At 35.8% G+C, this 21,311-nt stretch overlaps 1 protein-coding gene across 3 annotated transcripts; it reads left to right on the top strand.

Annotated features, from left to right (window-relative positions):
• Positions 1–1,164: 1,164 nt before the first annotated feature.
• Positions 1,165–18,964, top strand: LOC110453324. Of its 3 annotated transcripts, none has more exons than XM_021502229.1 (8): positions 1,165–1,245; positions 6,621–6,857; positions 7,614–7,665; positions 8,241–8,414; positions 8,858–9,031; positions 9,251–9,364; positions 9,649–9,723; positions 11,652–18,964. In XM_021502229.1, exons 2-8 carry the CDS (start codon positions 6,627–6,629, stop codon positions 15,428–15,430), a joined length of 4,599 nt encoding a protein of 1,532 aa, XP_021357904.1. In that variant the 5' UTR covers positions 1,165–1,245; positions 6,621–6,626; the 3' UTR covers positions 15,431–18,964. The 3 variants fall into 3 exon arrangements, with proteins under 3 accessions (XP_021357904.1, XP_021357905.1, XP_021357906.1); XM_021502230.1 differs by lacking the exon at positions 1,165–1,245 and adding an exon at positions 3,726–3,811; XM_021502231.1 differs by lacking the exon at positions 1,165–1,245 and adding an exon at positions 4,798–5,146.
• Positions 18,965–21,311: the final 2,347 nt, after the last annotated feature.

Genomic DNA, 21,311 nt, shown 5'->3' on the forward strand with positions numbered 1-21,311 from the left:
AAATGTCAATCAAAACAAAGAAAACAACAGAAACTGATTACACAGAAAACCAAACGGGACGATATCACGTATGTAAGATAATATGGGGGTGAAACTTTAAGCTCTGACAGGGTCAGCGTTTCGCGTATACCATATATGTAGCACCCGTCGTGATGGCTTCAACCAAGTCCTAGTAAACAGCAATATGAGACACATTGAATATAATAGACAAAATGGTTGTGAGAGTCAGGGGTTGTCAACTTTCAAAATTTAAATATTTCACATTTACACGTCAGAGTACGTAATTAGTAACACATTATATATAAATACCAGATATCTGCATTGCCATAGGAGTTTTGTTATACGTACGGAAAACAACTTTTGAAATTAACCAGTAGCATCCGTTAAAACTTTCACATGATTGCTTTTTAACACTAAAACATTGACTTACTTTTGACATTTGTTGGGGTGTAGGGTTTTTGGAACTTATTTGAGTAATCCCAAAATATATTAAACATATCACACAAAACTGTTTTATTGAAAACGTATCGAAAAATGTTATTATCTATAGGCAAAATAAGAACACACTTTTTCATGCTAAAGGAAGAGGGTGAGGGGGAATGTACAATTCATGAATAATTTTCTACATTTTGATTCTTATTAGAGTTGTCTCCCTTCAGATTCAGATAGTTCTCTTCTTTCAGAGCTATATACAAATATATATTAGATGACACACATTTCTCTTACATTTTCATTGATTGGGTCATAATCACGTGGAGGTCAGTGCTTTGTGATATTGTCTTGGTGTTTATTATTTGAAAATAAAACCAGGTCAAAATACAATTTATGACGTCATTTCAACTGTAACATCACAATTAATTCTCTCCGCAAATGTAGTACATTCCTCCGTACAATTTTCATCCGTTCCATCTTGTTTAATGTTTAAAACATTATTTAGCATCTTATATAACAATTAAGGACTTTTATTTCGGTTAATATATTTTTGCAAGCATGTAACCAGACACATATGCCGTTCTCACGTGCGCTTGTTCTAATACATTTTCATGGGGATTTTTTTTACAAAACACTGCATTTTGCACAGAGTTATCCGAAACCGAAAGCGAAAGTACAAACAGGCATGGGGTTACCTAGAAGCGCTAGAACAACCTTGACCGTTCGCGAGGCATAATACTACGTCACATCATGGACGTTTACAAAGGATTTCGTAGATGATTACACATTCTAGGAAGAAGAAGTAGCTAACCCGTAAGATAAATTGAATTATGCAAATGTTGTATGTAAAGGCTTGCTGGGAGACTTATTCAGATGATTAATAAGGCAAGGCTCGTGTCATTGTAAAACAATTTTAAAGGGCTCGTCTTATTACCTCAGAATATTGAAGGACGAAAACAGTTTGGTAGTCGTATATTGAGAACTATGAATAGCATTACCATTGGTAAAACTTTTATTTGCGTAATTATTTTCTCTGTAAGTGACATTTAATTACAGAATTTTTGTTCACATGCACAGCTTCATATATAACATGATATAAAATAATCATATTATACGGGTATACCTGAAGTATTCATGTAGTTACTTTTTCCGAGAATATGTTAAAAAAATCCAACATATATCACAACAGATCATTAAAGTGATATCATTAAGCTAACAAGGCTGAGCATCCCAGCCAAGCCAGATCACTTGACTGAGAACTTTGTACCGTGTACAGGTAAAATCAATGCACGCGTTGCATGTTTTTTGTAACCTTCAGTCAGCCTTGTTAGCTTTGTGTTCAGTTGTCATTGAGCACATCTAATGTTATCTTTCTGGACCCTTAATGCATTTCCTTACAGTTTTCTCGATATTATCCAATCCATTGATACTTCAGTACAGACTTTCTGTTCAATATTTTTAATATCCAAGGCTGTGCGTATGCACAAATTCCCGTGTTCAAATATCACATTTCAGACTAAAGGACCTTTATTTTAATCAAAGAGTTTAACCAAAGGCCATTTAAGGATTTTTCTTTGTACTTTATAACCAAACTGCTTCTTTAATTTTTTATTATTGAAAGGAAAACTGAGATGGGCGACTACAAATTTTTCAGCAGACATGAGCTCGGATGAAATATACATTCGTACATGCAATTTACTGAACCTCATTTGCACTCAGCGTATGTTGATTCACTGATAAGATAAGATTGTATTGCATAGAGCCGAGAATATGTGCTTGATATACTGTGGTAAAACCCTGTGTCAAAACAAGATCGATTTCTTAATGTTAACTAATATAACGCATGTTGGTGATTTTATACTGAAAATCTGCAACTTCAGTCTATTACAAATGTGGTAAGCGGGTCTGAGAATGAGAAGATGTGAGGAGAAGAGCCTTTTGTAATGAGAATCTGCAACTTCAGTCTCATACGAATGTGGTAAGCGGGTCTGAGAATGAGAGATGTGAAGAGAAGAGCCTTTTGTACTGAGAACCTGCAACTTCAGTCTAATACGAATGTGGTAAGCGGGTCTGAGAATGAGAAGATGTGAAGGGAAGAGCCTTTTGTACTGAAAACCTGCAACTTCAGTCTAATACGAATGTGGTAAGCGGGTCTGAGAATGAGAAGATGTGAAGGGAAGAGCCTTTTGTACTGAGAACCTGCAACTTCAGTCTAATACGAATGTGGTAAGCGGGTCTGAGAATGAGAAGATGTGAAGGGAAGAGCCTTTTGTACTGAAAATCTGCAACTTCAGTCTAATACGAATGTGGTAAGCGAGGCTGAAAATGGGAAGATGTGAAGGGAAGAGCCTTTTGTACTGAAAATCTGCAACTTCAGTCTAATACGAATGTGGTAAGCGAGGCTGAAAATGGGAAGATGTGAAGGGAAGAGCCTTTTGTACTGAAAATCTGCAACTTCAGTCTAATACGAATGTGGTAAGCGGGTCTGAGAATGAGAAGATGTGACGGGAAGAGCCACCATATATGTAGCACCCGTCGTGATGGCTTCAACCAAGTCCTAGTAAACAGCAATATGAGACACATTGAATATAATAGACAAAATGGTTTTGAGAGTCAGGGGTTGTCAACTTTCAAAATTTAAATATTTCACATTTACACGTCAGAGTACGTAATTAGTAACACATTTTATACAAATACCAGATATCTGCATTGTCATAAGAGTTTTGTTATACGTACGGAAAACATTGAAATTAACCACTAGCATCCGTTAAAACTTTCACATGATTGCTTTTTAACACTAAAACATTGACTTACTTTTGACATTTGTTGGGGTGTAGGTTTTTTGGAACTTATTTGGGTAATCCCAAAATATATTAAACATATCACACAAAACTGTTTTATTGAAAACGTATCGAAAAATGTTATTATCTATAGGCAAAATAAGAACACACTTTTTCATGCTAAAGGAAGAGGGTGAGGGGGAATGTACAATTCTCTCCGCAAATGTAGTACATTCCTCCATACAATTTTCATGCGTTCCATTTTGTTTAATGTTTAAAACATTATTAAGCATCTAATATAACAATTAAGGACTTTTATTTCGGTTATTATATTTTTGCAAGCATGTAACCAGACACATATGCCGTTCTCACGTGCGCTTGTTCTAATACATTTTCATGGGGATTTTTTTTTACAAAACACTGCATTTTGCACAGAGTTATCCAAAACCGAAAGCGAAAGTACAAACAGGCATGGCGCTACCTAGACGCGCAAGAACAACCATGACCGTTCGCGAGGCATAATACTACGTCACATGATGGACGTTAACAAATGATTTCGTAGATGATTACACATTCTAGGAAGAAGAAGTAGCTAACCCGTAAGATAAGTGGAACTATGCAAATGTTGTATGTAAATGCTTGCTGGGAGATTTATTTAGATATATAATTAATAAGTCAAGGCTCGTGTCATTGTAAAACAATTGTAAAGGGCTCGTCTTATTACCTCAGAATATGGAAGGACGAAAGCAGTTTGGTAGTCGTATATTGAGAACTATGAAAAGCTTTACCATTGGTAAAACTTTTATTTGCGTAATTATTTTCTCTGTAAGTGACATTTTATTACAGAATTTGTGTTCACATGCACAGCTTCATATATAACATGTTATAAAATAATAATATTATACGGGTATACCTGAAGTATTCATGTAGTTACTTTTTTCGAGAATATGTTAAAAAATTCCAACATATATCACAACAGATCATTAAGTGATATCATTAAGCTAACAAGGCTGAGCATACCAGCCAAGCCAGATCACTTGACTGAGAACTTTGTACCGTGTCTACAGGTAAAATCAATGCACTTGTTGCATGTTTTTTGTAACCTTCAGTCAGCCTTGTTAGCTTTGTGTTCAGTTGTCATTGAGCACATCTAATGTTATCTTTCTGGACCCTTAATGCATTTCCTTACAGTTTTCTCGATATTATCCAGTCCATTGATACTTTAGTACAGACTTTTTGTTCAATATTTTTAATATCCAAGGCTGTGCGTATGCACAAATTCCTGTGTTCAAATATCACATTTCAGACTAAAGGACCTTTATTTTAATCAAAGAGTTTGACCAAAGGCCATTTAAGGATTTTTCTTTGTACTTTATAACCAAATTGCTTCTTCAATTTTTTATTATTGAAAGGAAAACTGAGATGGGCGACTACAAATTTTTCAGCTGACATGAGCCCGGATGAAATATATATTCGTACATGCAATTTACTGAACCTCATTTGCACTCAGCTTATGTTGATTCACTGATAAGATAAGATTGTATTGCATAGAGACGGGAATATGTGCTTGATAAACTGTGGTAAAACCCTGTGTCAAAACAAGATCGATATCTTATGTTAACTAATATAACGCATGTTGGTGATTTTATACTGAAAATCTGCAACTTCAGTCTATTACAAATGTGGTAAGCGGGTCTGAGAATGAGAAGATGTGAGGAGAAGAGCCTTTTGTACTGAGAATCTGCAACTTCAGTCTAATACGAATGTGGTAAGCGGGTCTGAGAATGAGAAGATGTGAAGAGAAGAGCCTTTTGTACTGAAAATCTGCAACTTCAGTCTCATACGAATGTGGTAAGCGGGTCTGAGAATGAGAAGATGTGAAGAGAAGAGCCTTTTGTACTGAAAATCTGCAACTTCAGTCTAATACGAATGTGGTAAGCGAGGCTGAAAATGGGAAGAGAGGAATGCAATAGGGATGTGATACTGACATATCTGCCTTTTTTTCAACCTCAATTTATTTTCCGCATCGCATCGCTCAGCAATTAGCATAGTATCACGGTCACATGAATGGTTTAACAGAAGTATGTATCAATTCCGACATTTCAGCGGTAATGTACTCGTATGTAAATCAAATTTACTTAGAAAAGAAAACTGTTTTTTTTAGAATCTCTGTCAATAAAATAAACTAAAGATATTTCAAGTTAATTTTTCAGCAACTTTTTTGGCATTTATATCGGAATAATCTTACCTTTCAAACGATTTCAGATATATGAGAGATATCTGTGATAAATATTATCTTAAACCGCCTCTTTCAGAAAAAAAATAACGAACAGTTTCATGAACGGTCAAATTTATCATGGTTTGCGACACATATATATGTTATACATGTTGGTACGGGGATTGAGAAAACAATTTCTGTTACCCATGTTGTAACATCCTCGATACTCAAGCGTAACGTTCATTGTTGCTCTCTGCAACCCTGAAACATGTGAAAGCAAAATTGAAGTCACGCGGCTAGCTATGTGATTGGTCTCAGGTAAAAAAAAGCCTGACCTATTGCTAAAGCTAATACCTGTCGTTTGCAGATAACAGCATGGAGACACCCGACTTCAAAGTCAGTAAATTTTACAGTTACGCAATCAAACGATTCTTTTGATGTACATCAAAGGATCAAATTCATCTTTTGATGTACATCAAAGGATCAAATTCATCTTTTCGTTTCATCCACAAGGTTGTGCACATTGAGCCTTTGGTTTTGCTATGACATATTCCAGGGGTGTAGAGAGCGAAAGTGAGACAACCCAACCTAGAGGCAACTAACGTTCAGTATTTAGGGTAATAGCAAAAACTGGTTTATTCTTTGTCAGTATTATGTGACCGGGTGGAATACTATGCAGGATGCCTTTTGCATGGTATTTCAGTTAGGTAGAACTATGGAGTCGGAATCAGATCCGTGTTGTGACAGGGAGGCAAATACATCAACATACCGTCTCCAGCGCACATACACACATGTACACATACACACATCCACGCACATACACACACATCCACACACATCCACACACACACATCCACACATAAACAAATACACACATAAACACACACACACACACACACACACACACACTGACTCACTCACATACACACATGCACATATACACACATGCCCGCACACATTATACCCATTGAGGCATGTGTTTTATGGACCTTAGATTTTAATAAGACGTTAAACAAAATAATGCCAAACTGAAACCAAATTCTATAATATTCAGTATAAACATGAAGAAAAAGTGTGCTACAGTATACATCGATTCGTTGATTATGATCGAACTCCTATCTATGTCAATTGAGTGTTATAACATGTTTTTAACCAAATAAATACAATTACAATACAATATTTTACTTTAGGAAAAAATGGGCGTGGATTTGGCAGTGTACCGTGCAAGGATCGGTCAGTTTGTGCCTCGACCAGTGAATGGTATTGTGTCAAACATTGACTACCTGTGTAAAGCTATTGCCAGTGTTCGGGGCGGCTTGATACGACAAGATGGATTGAACAGCAAAGGGTCTGTTAAATTCATTGATCTCCTCCTGCGTGCACAAGGAATTGAACCGAACCCAGGACCAGGAAAGAGAAGTCAACGGGTACGTGTGATCTAAAATCTTACCCTACGATAAGTTATCTATTCTGATGTATATTTCTTTTAAGTTTAAGTATGTGTTCCGTCAGAATTTATCAAAGACGTTGCTAAAACCTCTCTGAACTGACCTCAACTTTGACACATCGACGCGTAAAATGATACGTTATCTCGGCTAGAGTTTATTCATAAATTACATATGAAAAAAGACGTCAATCAATTAATATGTGATCAAACTAAATAGTACTTGCGGCATTTTTTATATTATCTGTTACAGTAAAAATGATTCGTAGAATGTATCTTTAGATATAGGCAACCATTTCTTTAGCATGTACTCCTGTCTATTTTTCTATCAAACATCGATGGAATGAATTAAGTTTGTTTCTGTAAGTATTCGGGTGAGGACGTGTCGGGTGGATGTCACGTGGTGTATGGTGTATATAGGGAGCATGCGCTTGGAGCGCTCTTTCGAGTTCGTTGCTCATTACCGTGTCTATACATGACAATTTTCCTATATATAGAGTCGGGGTTTTTTTTATCAACGGATTCAAATGCAATTATTTGTAGACGTATGTTGGCCAGTTGGGGTAGGATATAGTGGATAGGTGTGGTTTTGTATCTGGTTGTGGCTTGTAGTAATTGAATGAGCAACAAGCTATAGTCCCATTTATCATTTGAATTTAGTTGATTTATATTCGGACGAGTATAATGAGGGAGAAGATAATTTTATGAATGCTCAATGTAACACGTTTGTTCCTTATAGTCAGTTCCAGGCGAACAGACTGAAGAAAATGATGACGTCAGCATACAGCTAGGTAAATACGAATGATTGAATATTAATAACTATTTTGAAACATAAGTTACTAAGTCCGCCAGTCCCAGATTTGTCAATTAATCTGCCAATAGCGAAAACAAAGATTACTTGAATAAATAATTTGTTAGTGCTACGTTAATGTAACCAGCCCGAGACTTAACATCCGCGATACTCCAGGGGTTATGCTCATTTTTGTCATGACAAAAATTGAAGGCACGCGGCAAGCTATTGGATTGGTCTCAGTTAAAAACAAAAAACAAAACAAAAATGACCGTAGCTGATGTCCTTTGAAAATTACAGAGGAGCGACACCAGACTTCAAAGACAGTCAATTTTATTGCTACGCGACCGCGAGATTATTTTGATGTACATCAAATGATATAACAAGTCTTCTTTGTCTCATCTACAAGGTGTTGCACCATGAGCCTTCGCTTTTGCTATGACATCTTCCAGGGGTGCAGAGAACGAAATATATTAATATTGCAAATACCGTACCACTTATGTTTGTGATGTTTCTTCAAATGTACAAAGATAAAATATGAAAATGTGAATCTTAGTAACAATAATTATTTTGCAGAAAGTAACGTTAACCCAATCAATGCGGATATGATCAGTCGGGTTATGGAATCTTTTCTACCTGTCAGCAATCCCTCCGAAACAGGAAGTAGTCAAACAGACGAGTACGCAGGCGCAGTAGCAATACCTGGTCCTTCTTCCGGAGCAATTGCCAAATCAACTGTTGTATCTCAAGGTAAAGTAACGAAACACTTTTGCAAAACAGTAGATGCATTCAAAATTGGATAGTTAACATTAGAACTGATTTGTTCATATAACCTATATATATATACTAGTATATATCACAATAAATATCTTGCTGTGGTAATTGTCGAAGATTTAAGATAATGAGTTTTTCAAATTAAGTTTGTTTTCTACTTTTCCTTTAATATATATATATTGGACACATCTTTCAGTGGTGATCAATTACGTTGTCAAAAGAAAACATAATAAAGAAATCCACGTTGCGAATATGGAAATAAAAACCGCTGAAAATGTATGCACTGGAGAACAGACAATCATCCATACTGGTTTGTACATATATAATCTTCAAATAAAATCGTTTTCAACAAGGTAAAATATGAAAATGTGAATCTTAGAAACAATAATTAACATAAATGGTAACGCATTATTTTGCAGACAGTAACGTTACCCCAAATAGTGCGGATAGGATCGGTCGGGTTATGGACCTTTTTCCACCTGTCAGCAATCCTTCCGATACAGAAAGTAGTCACACAGACGAGTACGCAGGCGCAGTAGCAATACCTGGACCTTCTTCCGGAGCAATTGCCAAAACAACCGTTGTACCTCAAGGTAAATTAACGAAACACTTTTGCAAAATATTAGATGCATTCAAAATTGGATAGTTAACATCAGAACTGAATTGTTCCATATAACCTATATATATTCTAGTATATATCACAACAAATATCTTGCTGTGCTAATTGTCGAAGATGTAAGATAATGAATTTGTCAAATTAAGTTTGTTTCCTACTTTTCTTTTAATATATATATATTGGACACATCTTTCAGTGGTGATCAATTGCCATGTCAACAAAATATATAATAAAAAGATCTGCGTTGAGAATATGAGGGTGAAAAACGCTGAAAATGTATGCACAGGAGAACAGACCATCATCCATACAGGTTTGTACATATCTTATCTTCAAATAAAATAGTTTTCAACATTTCTGTAAAAGAAAAGTGTAACAATTTGTTTGGTATTTGATTGCAATTGTTTTCGATGCTTTTTTCAATGCCAGTGAGCTATTACTACGTATCTGAACTTTTTTTAATGACTCGTCGTTTTATATGTAACCGAAATCTAGAAAACATCACTATTAAAAAGAAGACTGGCAAATTTTCAAATCTACACCGATGAAGGATAAGACTGTAAAGGTGATTGGAAGCGAGTTATCTTTTCCTTTCAGGCCAGGCGGGTGATAATAAAGACGAGGACATTCCAAAACAGAGGAAGAAAAGTGACAAAAGAATTCTGCTTGAAGGTAATATCAAATAAATAAAGATGTATCTAGTAAATAACCATTCATTACAATTCTTTATCTGATGGTAGTTGTGTCGATTAAATAACCCTTCATCACAAGTCTTTATCTAATGGAAGTTGTGTCGAGTAAATAAACCTTCAGCACAAGTCCTTATCTGATGGAAGTTGTGTCGAGTAAATAAACATTCATCACAAGTACTTATTTGATGGCAGTTATGTAGAGTAAAAAACCTTTCATCATAAGTCTTTATCTGATGGTAGTTATGTCGAGTAAATAAACCTTAATCACAAGTCGTTATTTGATGGTGGTTGTGTCGAGTAAATAAACCTTCATCACAATTAAGTCTTTATATGATGGTAGTTATGTCGAGTAAATAAACCTTTATCACATGTCGTTATCTGATGGTAATTGTGTCGAGTAAATAAATGTTCATCACAATTCTTTATTTGATGGTAGTTGTGTCGAGTAAATAACCCTTCATCACAATTTTTTATCCGATGGAAGTTGTGCCGAGTAAAGAAACCTTAATCACAATTCTTTATCTGATGGAAGTTGGGTCGAGTAAATACATCATCATCACAACTCTTTATCTGATGGAAGTTGTGTCGAGTAAATAAACGTTCATCTCAATTCTTTATTTGATGGTAGTTGTGTCGAGTAAATTAACGTTAATCACAATTCTTTATCTGATGGTAGTTGTGTCGGGTAAACAAACCTTCATCACAATTAAGTCTTTATCTGATGGTAGTTGTGTCGAGTAAATAAACCTTTATCACATGTCGTTATCTGATGTTTATTGTGTCGAGTAAATAAACGTTCATCCGATTCTTTATTTGATGGTAGTTGTGTCGAGTAAATAATCCTTCATCACGATTCTTTATCTGATGGAAGTTGTGTCGAGTAAATAAACCTTCATCACAACTCTTTATCTGATGGAAATTGTGTCGAGTAAATAAATCAACATCACAATTAAGTCTTTATTTGATGGAAGTTGTGTCGAGTAAATAAACGTCCATCTCAATTCTTTGTTTGATGGTACAATGTAGTTGTGTCGAGTAAATTAACGTTAATCACAATTCTTTATCTGATGGTAGTTTGGTCGAGTAAATAAACCTTCATCACAATTAAGTCTTTTTCTGATGGTAGTTGTTTCGAGTAAATAACCCTTCATTACTATTCTTTATTTGATGGTAGTTAAACCTTTATCACCTTTATTTATCTGATGGAAGTTGTGTCGAGTAAATACACCTTCATCACAATTCTTTATCTGATGATAGTTGTGTCAAATAAAATAGCCATTCATCGCAAACATTCATCTTGGTGGAAGTTGTGTCAAGAATAAGTAAACAATTTACAGGTTTTATAAATACTTCAGAATAGGTACATGCAAGAGGTTGGTCGCTCCTTATATATATCTTACTGAGTATGCTGTGGGTCCCATAAATGTGGAAAGGCATTGTTAGTATTTGTTGTCTAGAAAACGTAAGGAAGCTGTCCTACGCTAGATTTGTCTAATCCTTAGCAACATTGAATATTATTGAGCGACTTTGCAATGAGCTTGTTCGTAAAAACAAAGCGTTATCGTCCAGAATGCTCATACAGACATTCTTTTTCTATAAACTAAAACATAGGAATAAGTCAAGATTTTCTTCCACTTTTGATTAAGCATTCTCTGCTAATGTTCTGGAAAGATTGCATCTTATTGATAAAATATCACTTGTTACGACAGTCCAATTTTGACAGTATCAACTTTAGAAAGTAAAAACTCGATACCTCAGCGTCATTTAATAAAACGACTTTGAACAAATTTACATAAACACTACGCATACCATGCATTAAACTCCTTTGTTATTCTCTTATCGATACAGGAATACATATGAAATCTTATTAAAGCAAGTATTTGTGAATTTCCATTTAATATTTTCCAGAGAATACCGAAGTGATGTTAAAACGCCACATCCAGGAAACAGCCAATTTACTGGTGACTAGGAAGGGAGCTGTAGCGGCAGTAGTCAAGCGTCTGAAAGACTACAACATGGTGGTCATAGCTGGCGTCACGGGAGAGGGGAAGACAACTCTGGGTAGGGAAATATGTAAACAGTTGCGAGACGGTACCATTGACAAAGATATCAAACCAAAGACACCCGTTCTCATGACTATTTCACAAGACTGGAATGATGTCGTGAATGACAAAGATGATATCGTTGTGTTTGTAGATGATATATTCGGGAAGACAAACTATCAGACTGGGCTTCTGAATGGTTGGAAACCATTCTTTGATAGAATATTACATTGTTTACAGGAGAAAAATGTTTGTTTGGTGGTAACATCTCGTACGCACATACTTAAAGATGCTAGACGGGAATCGGGAGTATCAATTAAAATGGTAAGTGACCACATTCTTTCCGAAAAGAAAACCGTAGATTTGACTGACGACCAGAAATTGGCTTCGGCTGAACGTTCGGACATTTACAAGAATCATTCTCGTCAGAGAGATGTTGACCAAGGCGGCTTGTCTAACGCTCCAGTTTATAGTTTTCCACCAAATATTTCTTTAGGTTTTGCTCAGGTTTGCAAGCTTTTCTTCACCAATGATACATTTTTTGAGAAAGGTGAACAGTTTTTTATGAAGCCTGATAGAATACTGACAGAAGAAATAGAGAAAATGAGGCTGACTGAACCGCACAAATACCTTGCATTGGTATACTGTTTCTTAAACGATCAAACTGTAGACAGTAAAAAACTCAATCGCCTGAAAATCTCAAAGGAAGATTATGACACTTTGAAAATCTATGCAGAAGTTTGTGGCGTTATTCAGACTGACAACGTATTGACTCTGCTCAAAAACGGACTAGACGCTCTTGATCGTACATATCTTACGAGACAAAACACTGTGTTTACATTTGGTCATCAATCAATTGCGGACAGTGTTAGTCTTGTCTTTGGAAAGGATTTTCCAGATATGATTCTAGAAAAATGTAGCAACCGCGTGATATTGGAACTGCTGGATGTTTCTGAAACTGATCAAACAGATATGTGCACCTTGCATGTTCCTACTGATTGCTTTGAACACCTTGTAAAGCGAATTTACAAGATGATTATTGGAGGGGACATCTTTAATAGAATAACACTAGAATCATTCCCCCGGTTCCAAAATCAAGAGCTTGCAGATTGTCTCTTCGAGTATATCACCACAAGAGGAGACATTCGAGCTTTCCATAGAGCTCATTTAGGTGATGGCTTTTCTTCCGCGAAAAGTCTATTAGAATCTTGTGCGAACAATGTTTTCTTCTTGAAGTCTCTTTTCAAATTCAAAGTTGACGAGTTCATTGTCAGGGAGAGTGGTATTTTGTTCTTTACGAGAGCATTACAAACAACATTGCAGCAATCACTGGAACATAACAACAGGGCTTCAATGTTGTTTCTGCTTGCACATGGGGCGTTTTTAACTGAAAAATGTCTTAATGTATCAATTGGTTCACACGATGTGGACCTAGCAGAGTTAGTATTGTCAAGGAATATCTGGACAAAATCAGAAGTCAGCGAGCACATTGACGACGAAACACCAGATCATATTCGTGAAATGCTACAGAAATGTACGAACACGTGCAAAGTAGACATGGTACGAAATCAGTATCTTAATCAGAAAACATACGTTAACACGAGAGATACCAACCTCTCAAGTATGAGTACCAAAGAGATGATGAGGGCCGCGGAAGGAATGGATTTTGACACGCTACATGCGATTTTTCAGTCTCCGGAGTTAAAAGATCATCATTATTGTCTGATTAAAGCAATACTTGACACAAAACACAAGAGGTTAAGTGACGCTATTGCCTTCAAAAGAATGGCTGGACAAATCGACGGGACAGTTGTCCAATATGCGTTACATCATTGTGACTTGGACATGTTTCGGTTCTTCCTTTTCTCATCAAATGTTAACGAAGCACAGTTGACATCAATGCTCTCTGAAGCCATTCATCTGAACAAAACGGACCAAATAGAAATCTGTATCAAAGCAGGTGGACAACCGTCCCTGCATGACTTAATTTGGAAGGCAGGGACAGTTTGTATGGATGTGGAGCGTGCTGTTGAAACCATCATAAGAACAATATCTTGGACACGTGCACAGCTTGATCGTGCTCTTGACGCAGCCGTACGCTCTGGTACACATGCTACAATGAAAGTCCTTTTCAATGGTGGAGCAAGGTTTGCAGAAGATGCGTTGGTAAATGTGTCTAAAAGGCAGTATGATCCACTTGAAGCGTTAGTGTCTGTTCCTGAAACAGTTGGTTATGTTTTTTCGAAACACAAATGGTCCAAAAGCCAAATGACCGATGCAATAACAGCTGCATTAGAATCGGGATCATTTCACACCGTGAAGTTTCTAAAACACAAAGGAGGGTCATTCCGCAACGACGCCTTGCTAGCCGCTGTAAGAAGTCAGCAGGAGACGCTAAAAATTGTGAGGTTTGTGCGAGAATCTAATGACTGGTCAGTTGATCAGCTGAGCGATGCACTACATCTGGCGATGGTTCTTTGTAGATCAAAAGTTGTTTTGCACTTGATGTGCTGGGGAGGAAAATTCAATGACTCGAGTCTACAACACGTTCTCCAGTGGAAGGTTGAACATCATGTTCAGATCAAATTCTTGAAATACATTCTTATGTCTCGTACCTGGTCATCAGCTCTGCTTGATGAAGCCTACGGTAGTGCATGTAAATCAAACGGTCTTGCAATACTTGAAATTCTTGATGTTGCGGAGACCAGACCAGAAATACCTACCAGAGATGTTCTTCTAAAATTACAAGAGATCGAGAAGTTGAAGGAAACGACTCTCGAGATGTTAGAAGACGATGGAATGGATGATGATCTAGCTTTAGTCTTAAATAAAGAAATTCAAGAAGGTTGCAAAGACATTGTTGAACATCTTATTGGCGAGCTGGGGATTTCCTGCGACAACGATGGCTTATTAAATGCCATGGACAACACCCGGAACTATCAAAGCTATGATAGACTGAAAATGGTCCGTCTGTTGCGGGAATCGCAAGACTGGTCCGATGAGTTACTGACGAGGGCGTTAGACAAAGCTGTAAGACTCGGGTACAGTGAGGTGATATTGTACCTACATACCCAAGGCGCCAATTTCGGTGACAACAGTTTGGAATACGCAATGATGCATCAAACTATGGGATACAATCCATATGATCTTGTTACTTATATAATGGAATCACGTCACTACAACAAAGAACAAATGAACAATGCACTGACAAAATCTTTGGAGGTTGGTCATTATCAACTTATGACAATATTTCATGAAAAGGGAGCAGAGTTCGCCGATAAAAGCCTACAAAACGCAATCCATAAAAAGTGGATACCCTCAGATCGACTTCCAGCAGTCCAATTCATACTTAATGCAAGACGATGGGACACTGATGAAAAGAACAATGCGTTATTCAGTGCTGTAAAGCTAGGGGATATACGCGTAATTGCATGTCTTCTGAAATGTGGAGGAGAGGTGTCGAAACAATGCTTGACCGAAATTCTTGAAAAGAATTGCAAACCGTCACATCGCCTCTGTATCGTAAGGCTCCTGCTCTCTAGTTCCGGTTGGCTGTCGCCGGAGCTTCTTGAAGAGGCGGGGGAAAGGGTTAGACAACTGTCAGAGCCCAAACTCGAGGCGTACATCCAGCAATGTAACAAATAGGGAAACTACGTTACCCAGCCAACTTTTGAATTTTGGAAAATGTTTCAGATCGATCAAGGAAAACAACAGTTTATCAAAAAGCATGTATGAGTATGACGATGATATGATAACATGTTATATAAGAAAGACAATCAACAGATTTGATAATATTACTGCAGAGTCCTGTCAATCCAGATGTCAATTATCCGCTCGCTCTACTTTGAAGGTAGAGTTTTTGGGTAAGGATTGACATTTCCTTTTCACGAGTGTACCAGTTATTCAGTCGTTTGTGCCGTGAACATCAGCAGCTAGATCACAAATGTTCCGATGAATAGATAGGGCATCAGCAATATGTATAATCAGGATCGCCAGATAATAATTGTACTGAAGATTAAAAGCCATTACAAGTAAAGAAGGTGGCACTACAAAATGTCTCATTAGGTATGCCATAACGCTATCGTTAATTGGATGACTAGACAGTATTACTAGGAATGTGTGACGGTAGTATAGAATCAAGATAACAGATCAACATGACTTATCAGGATGTTTTGACAATTAGTATTGTATTAGAATTTTAAATCTGAAATGTCGGAATTTCGGACAGCAGGAAGAAACCAATATGTGTATACACGTTACAACTAGGATGACAGTACAACATAACGGTATGTTATTATTAGCTAACCGTGGAATGTGTTAATTCGTGTGTGCTCAGATGAGAGTTAATGTGACGTAGTTGGTAGTATAGGTAGAGGTTTTAATGTGCTATTATTTTAAACCTGCTACTTTTGTTTTGGTGTACATCACATTGACACAAAAATGTTTTTTGTTATTGAATGTGGGTACAATCTAATAAAATGAACACTTACTGAGTAATGTTATACACAATCACAAGGCAAACATGTGTAACTTTTTTATGTTCAAAATGGATTTGATTCCCCAACATCTTTTCGGAGGGATGCCAGGGTTGGGTTGCCCCAGGCTCATCCCTCTAACATAATGTAACCTCACGCAGGAGGCCACTTTCCCCTCATTCTCTCTTTCTTTTTCATATCTTCTCTCAAACTCCAAATCATTCATTCTTTCATTCCCATTCATTACAATAATACTAATATTTGATTTGATCGAAATGATATATTGAATTACCCAAACCATTCCTTCTATTCATATTCAAATATTGACAGTACATTCATATTTATGAATTCACTTTATATGACAAAATATTGCTTTATTGATTTGGAATTGCTATAATTTTCTCAAATTTAAACCAGATAAACCGAATTTATGCTACTGAAAGAATGTTTGGAATGACTCAACAAGAATGTGCGGGGGAATAAATAATGTACAAATACGAATGTATCTACCGATTTAAACCTTTATACATACACAAAAACATAAACAGTGTAAAATCGTGTGAAAATTAACTACATGCTATGTATTTATAAATAAAGTAAACACACATTCGAGATGACAAATATATTATAGGATTCATGCATACCACGCATAATTGTACACATATATACTCACATTCAGGTACAAACTGCTACATCTTACATAAGTACATCCCACACACATACACACATACACACCTACACCCTTGCATACCTGGCAGCATATATATGCATTGCAAACATTCTATATATATACTGTAAATTCACTACTTTAAGTGTACTCCTATTTTTGAAATCTAGCATGTTTCAATTCTACATGCATTAATCATATATACATTTTGTATAGCATTTATTTAAGTTAATGATAATTCAGCGTTTTTGAAAGAAAAAAACGGTGGGGGTAAAAGTGTATTACCACGGTGGTAATAAATTCGTTTACAGTATAGGTATTCAGATATCTTTTCCTTGTACAATGATGCCTGCAATTGATGTGGATCAATTAATTTTCGCCAATATTTTACCAAAAGACAAATACGTCCTATATGTACATTGTTGACGTGTGTATGAATAGGTATCAGTTTTACATTTGAATTTAAACTTGACTTTATTCGCTATTAAAAGCGAAAATCTAAATATCACCAAATATGTACGATACTAAGTATTAAGTTGCTTTGTTGCCTCTCGTTGACGTTGTTTGTGCCTGAAATGGAAACACTATACTCGCCACTTCTGCTTATAATAGTGATAGAAATAAAACAATACTGGGCCCTGTAGCATGTCCTATGTAACAGCAATGGAATGAGACACGTTGATATAATAGTTTTATGAACATTTTAGCTCCTAGCTCCATCAACAGTGATAACTATGTATATTTGTGGGCTAAGTGGAGGGGTGTTTCCATTTTCCATTTTTCTACGTGAGCAACGGGTTTTCATAAGCAAGCATTGATCTTTAAACTGAAAATATCAGTTTTGACCTTCTGATGACGTATTTTGTAATATGTCATTTTTTTATAATATAATTAAATTCCGTTTTCTACTCTTCTTTGTATTTAATGTAAATATATAAACTTGTCTGGCGAAGTGACATTGTATTATTTAATTTTCTGTACAAAATGAATCGTGTTATAAAAAATTGTTAACGTGGTATCTTCAATTGATAATCGTTAAGACTTTGACAGAAATATCTGTTATCCCAACCTCACAGCAAAATTGGCGTCAAAGCTGAAAGTGACGATTCTTTATTTGGCCCCTCTCAGTTATGTTACTATTTTTGCATCACCACTTGGTGATATATTCGATGCCAAACGATCAGCTGTTTATCTAGAATGTTGTATTAATAAGATCTATTAATACGATTTTAAAATGTTATCGTTATTCGGGCTCATAGCGAAAACAGATGAGTCGCCTTCATTGACCTTCCTTTCCCAAGTCAAGATAAATCTGGAATTTGAACAAAAAAAATGTATTAATGTATATATATATATATATAAATTTGTAAACACAAATTATTGATGTTAAATATCCCTGTTCCACTGCACTGTGGTTTTTCCTAAATACAGTACCCCCTCCCCTTAACTTTCGTTTGGATATAACAGTCGGGCTATGACCCTACCGATGACCAGGTAACTAAACTGGTCAGAGGGAAGGTATATATAATAGTCTCAACTATTTCATCCTTATTAATTCTCATAAAAGACCTGTAAGGTATGGTTTACTTTCTAGAAATGATTTAACAAAGCTATAGTCATGCCGGAAAAACAGTTTTGGCAGTGGAACGGGGATCTTTAAGAAAACGGTTGTGTTGTTCAATTACACAAGCTTTATATAGGACACCCGTTAAACGTTTATATAACGTCATGCATTCTAGAAAGGACACATTTTTCATTTCCTTTGAATGGGTTTTGTCCAGATTGTACATCGGATTATTTATGCAAATGTGATTTGGTAATATAATTATCGGTTTGCAGATATAATTTTCAATACGAAGTAAGAAATAATCGTTTGAATGAATCATTGTATTTCTTAGTATGATATGTAGTAGTTTGACATTTGCTGTAATGTTTCAAAACTATTATTAACAAGAAGTAGGTATGTAGGTATGATTCATGCAAATGTAATTGTGTTAAATATTATCTTTGGTATAAAAATAAAATTTTCAAGGAGAACGAATTGGAATTCTTGTGGGTTTTTTCAGTAAAAGGAACCTTTTCAATTCAATACATTGATCTATTGCAAAATCAAACAAAGGTAAGTTATTGTTCGAAACCGCCATCGTCCTAGATCAAGAATAAACAATACATACCTTAAAATATAACATAGCATCAATACACAAGAACAAAATCCAGAACTCCGGGACTTGAGGAGACATCGAATCAAAACGAAAAGCATCATACAATTCACACATTCTAGAAGCGACATCAAATGATCAAAAAGCGTTTTCTACACAAGATACAAATCCTTTGTTATGTTAATTTACCATAACGTGTTAAGGTAAAATAAATATCACAGATATTTCCAGCTCAGAGCTAGAAATTAGATAAAACAACGACGACAGATGTTAAACTTAAAGTGAAGTACAAATCATTCGCTAAGTAATTTATTGGTAAATATGACATATCTAGTTAGAAAATCCTAATGCTAAAACATACTCTGGAAAGGCGAAGTAAAATCCATTGCATTGCTTTAATTGTAAATGGAAGAAGATATTAAGTTTACTTCATCTTGTCTGTGATTCACAGTTTAGTGTGATAATGGTTTATACTCAAGGACATAATATCGTCAATAAATCATCAGGTCCAAGGGTTTCGCTTCAATACAAGTATAAAAACACCACACATCAAAGCCGGTAATTTTACTGTAACGCTGGCGCACGATTTATCTGATCTTCATTTAAGACATCAGATTGGTCTACTTGTATCAACCACAAGGTGCCGCATAAAGTCTTCGATTTTGAAAAGACATATTGCAGGGGTACAGAAAAAATAAACGTATCGACAGCTGAACCCTTTGATTTCGAGGATGTCAAAACGTATGAATGTGAAATAAAAATAGGAACCCACATACACGGCCATTAAATAAAAAGATATTTGCTTACTAATAAACATTGATCTATTTTTCATAGGGAGATTCTTTCTACAGACCAATACATGCTTGAATCAAATACACTTAATGAAAGGAAAGGAGAAACTGTAGAATTCATTACTCCCGGGTTACACATCCTCGTCCCCTCCAGGAGTGGAGGTTAGGTTTACTATAGTGTATATTGGGGGGAAACACTTTGTTGTATATTTTGTTATATTCAATGGGAAAGAGTTCTAACTTGGTTGGAATGATTATCAAGGATTGCAGTCTTAAGGTATGAAAGCTAACACCATGATTCACCCATCGTGCTTGAGGGGCGGGGCACCAGTAGAGTTAAATTGACTTAAATGACAACATCGAACCAAATTCTCTTCATGAATGCAAAGAACTTAAGGTGCTGTATCAAATTTGTGAATTTCATAACCTCTTGGCAGAGAATAGAACGTCCTATATCATGATGAATTACATTATTATTTCAGTTTTTCCAAAAGAATCCCGGCTACACATATGTAAGTCAACCCCCAATATCATTATGTCAGGGAAACCGTCATCAAAATGACATATGAGGCCTGTATGGGCTATTTGTTTATGTCACATCATCACAACAAAAACACTATCATATTACACCCCAGGTAACCTTTATGGCCAATCGGTCTCTTTTTTACGTCTAACTACATCACAAACATACGAATGCTAACAGAAATATGATATTGTATATTCTCATCAATACATGGAGTCATTTTCAAATAATATAATTTCGTCATTACACTAACACTTTTAATTTATTTTTGTAACATACCCATGGAGATGAAAAAATCAACCAGGGATATCAGTTGATAAACGCTTACTTTTTCAAGTCTCGCAGACATCTCCAGATAGTTATTTAAATAACGTTACAATAATGTGACGTAATCTAATCAATAATATGATATCGGGTATAAGGGGAGGTAATGACATTAAAAAGTTATATCTAAAATATGTTTCTTTTATACCCTTTATCCCTTTAGATAAATAGTTTTTTGCACGGTCAAGTTTACCGTGTCTTTCATTTATTTTATTCCAGTTGATTACGCACGGTAAAATATTTATTTTGGATATGTGTTTATCTAAAACCGAAAACGAAAGTACAAAATTACGGTTATTTCCGAGTAACGCAAATGTAACCTTGACCCTTTACCAAGTCACATACCTTCATTAATGGATATCGACAAAAGTATGTATAATCTGCTGGCCAGATTTCAAGGCGGGGGAGCTAGCCCGTAAGGTGAGTATGACAACATTATGATTTTTAGAACTTCAGTATGTCTGAGAGCGTTGCAAGACTGAATACATTTGTAAACAGTCCTAAATTGTGTCCAATTACAGAATAAAACATGACAATACCTTATAGGGCTTGGCTATGCGGAAATGATTTTTGTAATACAATTGTTT

This window comes from Mizuhopecten yessoensis, unplaced genomic scaffold, assembly GCF_002113885.1.
Source record: "Mizuhopecten yessoensis strain PY_sf001 unplaced genomic scaffold, ASM211388v2 scaffold7269, whole genome shotgun sequence".
NCBI lineage: Eukaryota > Metazoa > Mollusca > Bivalvia > Pectinida > Pectinidae > Mizuhopecten > Mizuhopecten yessoensis.

Bases quoted from the DNA above. Each gene is read 5' to 3' on its own strand.
- LOC110453324 (XM_021502229.1), top strand. From the start codon at position 6,627: ATGGGCGTGGATTTGGCAGTGTACCGTGCAAGGATCGGTCAGTTTGTG. The intron at 7,666-8,240 runs GTAAATACGAAT...ATTATTTTGCAG, and splicing joins TGACGTCAGCATACAGCTAG to AAAGTAACGTTAACCCAATC. The intron at 9,365-9,648 runs GTTTGTACATAT...TTTTCCTTTCAG, and splicing joins ACAGACCATCATCCATACAG to GCCAGGCGGGTGATAATAAA.